Source organism: Falco cherrug, chromosome 4 (assembly GCF_023634085.1).
Source record: "Falco cherrug isolate bFalChe1 chromosome 4, bFalChe1.pri, whole genome shotgun sequence".
NCBI lineage: Eukaryota > Metazoa > Chordata > Aves > Falconiformes > Falconidae > Falco > Falco cherrug.
Window position 1 is genome coordinate 55,617,364 of NC_073700.1, and position 7,703 is coordinate 55,625,066.

Below are 7,703 nucleotides of genomic sequence, written 5' to 3' on the forward strand. Positions count from 1 at the left end.
AGATGCATCTTTCCTCTCCTGACACTTCCCGCAGCAAGTCCCAGACAATCAGCCTGGGAGGGAAGAAGGATGCTTGCAGCACTGCGGGATGTTTTCTCTTCCCCCAACAAAAAAAGCAAGTGCTCTCAGCTGGGGCAGGAGAGGAATGGCCTCATCCTGACCCACCGGCTGCCAGCGCAGGGTGGGGGACCAGGGCTGCTGGGCAGAACTACAATTCCCAGAAGGCAGCGCGAGCTGGAGACCCTTCCAGCTTCCCACCAACGCAGCGATGCAGAAGAAAGGCACACCAGGGAGAAATCCCCTCCTCTCCCGCTGACACCTTGGCAGTGGCGTGAAAATCCCTCCCGGCGGGACGAATCAAGAGCATCTCCCCTGTCCTCCCTCTGCTCCTTCAACCTTCGCTCTTTGTCTTTGTTTCGCTTCACCCTTCCTCCGGTAGCTCTCACTGCACTGGCCGCAGACTTCCTTTAGGTCAGCCCGGCTGCGCCTGCAACACAACTTGCAGCCAAGTCGCACACGCTGTTGTGCCACTGAGGCTGCCCCGGAGGACAGAAATGCCAGCCAGAGGGTGATGGCCCGCTCAGGTAAGATGCTTTTGGCCAACCGCCCTTCATTTGTCCGGGTAGCCCCAATAAAAGACAAAGCAACTCCCTGGGATCAGGTTCTGCCCTTGATTCGAACCCTGAGCCTGGGGGATTGCGGAGCTGGAGGTAAAGGCAGGATTTGGATCTGTAGGATTTGGCTATTAAAAAAAAAAAAGAAGAAGAAGAAAAAAAGTAAAAGGAAGAAAGTAGACAGGAATTTCTTCTTTTACCCTGATTTGAATTCAGGAATGTGTTGGGTTTTTGCCAAAATCCAGAGGCAATTGAAACACTGCTGCCGGTGAGATGTTTCCTCCAAGGGACCGGCGTGAGCATCCCCAGCGAGGAGCGAGGAGCGAGGCCGTGGTCCCCGCAGCGACCCCGCGCCCGCGGGCTTAGAGCATCCCCACGGCATCAGCCAGACCCGCCGCAGGGACCTTGGTGGCAGGAGGCTAAATCTGCTACCCGCTCGGGGGGTTAAAGACCTTCCTCCAAAAAAAAATACACCGTTGCACCCTCTTTCCAGCCTGGCTGCTGCTGAGGCTTTGTCTGCTGAATTAAAACCTGTCGTAGGTGTCGTCCAGCTGCTCCCCCACCTAGGGAGGAGCCCTGGTCTCCCTCCGAGTCTCCCCTCCACTAGCAAACACTAAACCCAGTTCCTGCTCCAAGCCGGTTTGTTTTGCTTCTCCTGGCTCAGTTTAACTTTGCGGGTTGTTTTTGGTTGGGTTTTTTTGAGGGTTTTTTTTTGTATTGTTGTTTTTGTTTTCCTGTGGTTCCTCTGTGCCAGCATGGAGAATTCAGCTTGGACAGGAGCACCATTGTGCTTCGGTGGTCACTCTTACCAGCATCAGTGGGGATCCAGATGGGTTAGCTGAAGGGGAAACGCCAGTGGTGTGACTAAATCTGAAGTAAATTTCCCTTTTATAACTGTCCTCTGAAATCTGAGACAGCCGCCCACTTTTTCTACCACTGTGACCTCCCTCCTCCAAGGGCGTGTAGCTGTGAACTCTGCATCGTAGCTGTGCTTGGATGGTTACACTTCACATGTCCCATTACTTGTCCCCTGATCCATGGTATCCCCCCTACCCCAGCCTCCTACACCTCAGTGGCAGCCTCCCCAGGGACTCATCTTCTCAGCCACAGCCTTCTTGGCAGTGCAGACCCCCAGGGACAAATTTCACTGATGGCAGGTGTCCTCGCTGGCAGCCTGCCTCATAACTGAGGATTCTGGCAGCCTCACCTTCAGCCATCAGCACCATCAGTAGAAGCCTGCCCAGCCACATATACTCTTGTTGACAGTCATCTCCAGCATCACTGTCCTCCTCCCCTCAGTCCTTCTGGCTCTTTGCCCTGCTGCAATTCACAGTCTTGATAGGTGTTGCTCACATCCCTGTTGGCCCTGATATTATTTTTTCTTTCTAATGGAAATACATAGGACCCAGAACCTGCTGCCAAGTGAACCCTCTCAAGGAGGACAAAGTTCCTTTAGCTGTGTCTCATTTCTCCAGCTGCCCACCGAGGACACCACTGACCTGCCTTCCCCTGTGCACGGAGCACTGTCAATACGAAGCAGAATGCTCCAGTTTTGCAAGTGGTGCCAAGTCTGGTTTTCTTCTAGGTTTGGGAGATTTTGTTTGCTACACAGTCACTTATAAAAAAATGGGTTTAATTACAACAATTACTGCAAAGTGCATTAGTTAATTAACTTATTTACTTATAAACCTTGTTGGTCAAAGGACAGAGGACTATTCTGAGGGTAAATCACTAGTGCAGCAATAGTAAGAGCCAAAACCTTTGTGTGATGACAGCAGCGAGAGCATCACAAATGTCCCCCATTGCTTGTCCCTGCTGTCCCTGTTGGAGTCCAGCTGAGCCTGTGGCTTCAAATGTCTCAGGCTCAGTCCCCCACGGAGCAGCCAAGGTGCCACCCGTTGCATTTACATAGCGAACACAGAAGGTGGAAAAGAAATAATGACCTAATAAATGTCCCTTTTTTTTTTTTCAGCTGGCAATCCAAGCCTCCAGGAATGCCAGGAAAGCCTCTCCAGGGGATCAGAGATGGAGTTGCAAATTCTGTATCTGCAAACTAAGGTGGAAGGAGGTGGAGAAAAAGAGGAAGACCACACGTTCCTCATTGGCCCAGAGTTGGCGTACAGCAGCAGCACCCTTTTCCCTACTGGGAATAAAGTGCATCCATTAATATACACTTCGATGTATATGTCCTGATGGTTTTTGTATCCTCCCAGCTAGTCCATCCCCATAACACTGTGGCTTTTTTGTACCTGCCAGCTGCTTGGCAGCCCCACCAGACACCACTGGGTGCAGGGCACTGCTGCCATGAAGGACTTGGTTAAGCGCGTGGTGCTAAAGACCCACCCGTGTCAGGAATGTGGCAAATCCTTCAGCAAGAAGGGAAACCTGAAGAGACACCAGCGGATCCACACGGCGGAGGAGCTCTTCACTTGTGGGGAGTGTGGAAGGCGCTTCACCACCCGGGGCCACCTCACAACCCACCAGAGCATCCACACAGGAGAGAGGCCCTTCTGCTGTGGGGACTGTGGCCGTTGCTTCCGCCTGGAGATATGCCTGGCCGCCCACCAGAAGACACACACCAAGGGTGGTCCCTACCTCTGTGCTCGCTGCGGCAAGAGCCTGAGCACAAAAATCTACTTCAACATCCACATGCGTACCCACACAGAGAAGAGGCCATTTGCCTGCACCGAGTGTGGGAAGAGCTTTGTGAAGAAGGGGACCCTCACTGCCCACAAGGAGATCCACAAGCGAGAGAAGCCCTTCAAGTGCCCTGACTGCAGTAGATGCTTTGGGCAAAGTGCCACACTGCTGGCCCACCAGAAGATACACCTCCGCGGGGGGCCTTTCATTTGTACGGAGTGTGGGAAGAGCTTGAGCACCAAGCGGTATTTCAACGTGCACCAGAGGAACCACACTAAGCAAAAGCTGCTTGAGGGACACATAAATGGTGTGTCTCTCCAGGTCATCCAGATTAAAGAGGAGTCTGATTTTGCCTTCAGATCAGAGGAGAATTCGTGGGAGAATATATCCCATGAAGGATATGTAGCCCAGGAGTGTGGCGTACCTAGAAACCTGTGTAACCCAAAAAGCCCTCCTTGGAAAATCCAGATGAAGGAGGAAGCAGACCCACCCACTGATGACACAGAAAACATTACTGCAATAGCCTGCCAGAAACTTTACATCAAGGAAGAGCCACCAGAAACCCCAGACTATGGAAAGCTCTTTGATCCAAAGATCCCACTGATGGCTTTACAGGGGAGACAGCTTAAAAAGGAAGAGGATGCTGATGGGCAGCGTGAATGGGAAGTCCCCGTAGCCTGTACCCGGGTGCTCCATGTGAAGGAAGAACCACAGGAAAGCACTGAGTTTGGGATGTACTATGGGCAGAAACACAACCTCTGTGCTATCCAGAGGATCCAAATCAAAGAGGAACCTGGTGTAGAGGCCAGCCACCAGGAAAGCCAGAGCCTAAGGAGGAAGGAGAAGAAATGCTATCAGCCCACCAAAGAGGGAATGCTGGAGAACCGTGAGAAACCCATATCCAAGAAAGATCCCTCAGCAAAAGGAGCTCCCAAGGGTGAACAGATATTCCCCTGTCCCGAGTGCGGAAAGAGTTTCAATCAGAAATCAAACCTGACCAGGCACAAGAAGATTCACACAAGCGAGGGGCCGTACAAGTGCAGCGAGTGCGGGGAGAGCTTCCGCATGAACCGCAAGCTGATCCGCCACCAGCGAGTCCACATGAGCGAGCCCTTCAAATGCACTGAGTGTGGGAAGAGCTTCACCCAGCGATCAAATCTGGTTCGGCATCAGAGGATTCACACCAAGGAGGAGCCCTACCAGTGCCCGGAGTGCGAGAAGACCTTCAACCAGAAGGCCAACCTTTTCCGGCACCAAACAATCCACATCCGCATGGGACCTTGCAAGTGCACCAAGTGTGGGAAGTGCTTCCCTCAGAAGCGGCATCTTATTAAACACCAGCTGCTCCATTCCCGAGGTGGAGCCTATAAGTGTGGGGTCTGTGGGAAGCGCTACCGGCTGAAAAAGTATCTGAGGAGACACCAGAAAATCCATGCGCGGGAAGGAACTGCTCCCTGCGTGAAACAGGGGGAGGCCACAAGGACTGGTGGTGGACACCACCACACTGAGCAGACATCTCCGGCCCCCACAAAGAGTGAAGAGGAGAGCTGAGCAGGCCTGGTGCCTGCTCCTGGGACAAAATCCTTAGGGAAAGGGGAGGGATGGGGAGAAACTACCAGCCTTATGTGTGCAGTATCTGGGGGTGGGGAGGTCAACCCGTGGGGACAGTGAGGTGGAGGGGGCAGAGCACTGCTGGAAACTGGTCCTCTGCTGCTGTTTTTGGAGTATTACACTCAGGGTGTCACCTGCTCACAGCTGTGAGATGGGGATGGAGAGCCAAGCCCCCTCAGAGCACGTGGAGATGGAGGGTAAGAGTTGGCATCCTTTGTAATGGTATGCTGGTGCCTCTACAGCCTGCCAAAGTTGAGGATGCCAAAATTGTCTTGTGTGGGCAATATATAGCCAGGAGGACCAGGCAGGATTTATTTTCATGACATTACTGTGTTTCTGAGAAAGCCGAAGGGAACCTCTCCCATCCAGGCAAGGGTTTAAAGCAAGGGCCAACTCTCTTCTTCTCCCTCATGTAGCTCTGATCCACACCTTGATCCTACTGGGCTAATAGACCCTAGCCAAGTGGATGGTACAGATTTGAGAGAATCTGCTGCCAGCCAGATGAGAGTTTCACACCTTGAATCCCTCAGACCAGGCTCACAGATAGGCTTAAGCCAGGTCCCTAAAAATAAGTCACGCAAAATCAGTGACTGCTTTTCCAAAAAAACTCAGAGGCCAGCAGATTGTATTCTGCTTTGTGCCCCCACAGCCCCACTGTGGGGATGTAAATGAGAATGGCTTTTCTTAGCACCGAGCTTTACACCTATAATGAGCAGGTGGTTTTGCCACCACAAGTCCCAGAGGCATCAGTGATTTCATCAGCTCAAGCGACACTGGTGCTGGTTCTCAGCCACCTGCTTCCCTACTTGTTACTGTGAAGCTTTTGCTAGGATGTTGACTTTATTGGGCATGATCTAGGGAATTCAAACCAAGCAGCAGGAATAGATGAAACAGTCTTCAGACTTTATGGACTAGAGAACTGGAAACTATTTCCCTGTTTGGATCTTTCCCCTTCTTCTCCCTGGTGTAAAGGAGATTGTGCAGCCACTCAAAAGCATGGATAATTCAGCAGTCTTTATTGCTCGCTGCTGATGATTTTGTTTGAGTGTTCTGTATTCAGGTGGATCTTTGTGTCTTGAAAGTCCCTGGCGAAGCGGAGATGTGGAGGGAATCCACAGTCCCCTGAGCCACTCCCTGATATTTCTCCACAGCACTGCTACATGACCACCTGGGCACCGCAGAACAGATGCATATGTTCATTGTGTTGCTGTTTAGAGTCTAAGAGGCAAGTGGAAAAACGTTCCATGGTGAACTAGTAGCTCTGCCTCTCTGGTTTTGTGCAGGAAAAGAAGCCCCCTCCCTGGTGCTGCACTCTCCAAACTACCCAGCTGCAACAAGGTCTTTTACCATCACATACCAACACACTCTTCATGCCAGTCCCTCTGCTGCCTTCTCCTAGTCTTGCCTCATCCAGGGCCTGCTCTCTCTTCTCTTGCCTCTTCCTCGGCTGCTCTCTCTTCTTTGGCTCCCAACCACTTAACAGAACCAGCCACAGCTGCACCTTATCAACATCGGCCAACCCACCGCCCCTGAACCCAGCCCACAGTTGTATATTATCCATGCTAATTAACCCAGCTTCATTCCTCTATACCTCCCCACCCACAAGGCACACAGCAGTTCCTTCTCCCAGGATGTGTTGCAGGTGGCATCCTCTTGGAGGCATCTGAAAGTCACGCAGCATGACTTTGGGCAACTACCTGCTGCAACGCTGCTGGTTGTCTGCACTGCATACTCTGGAGCAGCTGCCTCTCTAGGCAGGGAAACTGAGGCATGGAGAGAAGGAAAGGAACAGGACAAACTGCTCTGGAGCTTTGTCTTTACCAGCTATGTGGACACCATTGTGTTGAGGTGCTTTGTTGTGGTGACTCAAGCACAACACTGAGTGCAGCTGCCAAGCCCCAAAAGCACAGAGTAATTTTGGTGTTTAGATTCCCTCAGCCTTTGATATAGTCAGGCCCAGGACATGATTTCAAACAGCCAGGCAGGCTGTGACAACCTCTGAAGGAGCTTACCCCTTCCCCTCACCTGTAGACCACAGCCAGACTGGTTGGTATGAAGCTGTCCCTCAGATCCCTCTGACCTGGCAGAGGTTTGTTTCTGGGACAGAAAAGGCAGGCGCAGAGCTTGCAATGTTCCAGGGGCACCTAAGGGACATCTTTGTTAGAAAAATGGATCTGGGCTGTGTGGTGAGTAGATGCTTCACTGTAGGACTGGAAAACTATGTTCCTTGGGAAGAATATGGCTGAGCCAAGCTAGCAAAGCAAACCAGCCTCTGTTAGGCTTGCTGAGGGGCAGAGGTCCAGCAGAGCCCTCTCAGTGAGGAGAAAATAATCACCAGATGGCTGGCGTTTATTTCCTTTTCGTTAGCCTAGCATAAGGCCATAGAGATTTTTACCAGCAAGAGGATCTGGTGTGGGAGGGTTGCCAGTTGTGGTGTGTCCCTGCACACGCAGAGGGCAATGAGCCAATGTCAGGACCTTTCCCACATGTCACTGGATCTTCTACCACTGGCTATGGCCAGTGTGGTGTCCCAGCCTCTGGGGAAAGACATGGCTGATAGTTTGTGATATCTCCTCAATAAAGTAAATATTTAAAGAAAAAATGAAATTAAGTGAGCCTCTTTTCTGGTTTTTTTTTTTTTTGGTTTTTTTTTTTTTTCATAAGCTGTCACTGAGAGACCCGCAGTACATTCTGTCCATGATGCAGCAGGTGGGCAATGCCAGAGCAGGATTCATACCAGTGGTAACGAAAGGGACGTTGTTGGTGAAGAGCCTTCTTGACTGGCTCAAGAGTGCAGAGCTCCACATACTGACCTCAGAACTCCAGCCAGTGACCCAC

At 51.5% G+C, this 7,703-nt stretch overlaps 1 protein-coding gene across 1 annotated transcript; it reads left to right on the forward strand.

Annotated features, from left to right (window-relative positions):
* Positions 1 to 317: 317 nt before the first annotated feature.
* Positions 318 to 7,447, forward strand: LOC102051032 (zinc finger protein 260-like). The gene is made up of 2 exons (XM_027809977.2): positions 318 to 584; positions 2,587 to 7,447. Exon 2 carries the CDS (start codon positions 2,919 to 2,921, stop codon positions 4,803 to 4,805), a length of 1,887 nt encoding a protein of 628 aa, XP_027665778.2. The 5' UTR covers positions 318 to 584; positions 2,587 to 2,918; the 3' UTR covers positions 4,806 to 7,447.
* The last annotated feature ends 256 nt before the right edge of the window (positions 7,448 to 7,703 follow it).

Coding starts and splice junctions, on each gene's coding strand:
- LOC102051032 (XM_027809977.2), top strand. CDS start 2,919: ATGAAGGACTTGGTTAAGCGCGTGGTGCTAAAGACCCACCCGTGTCAG.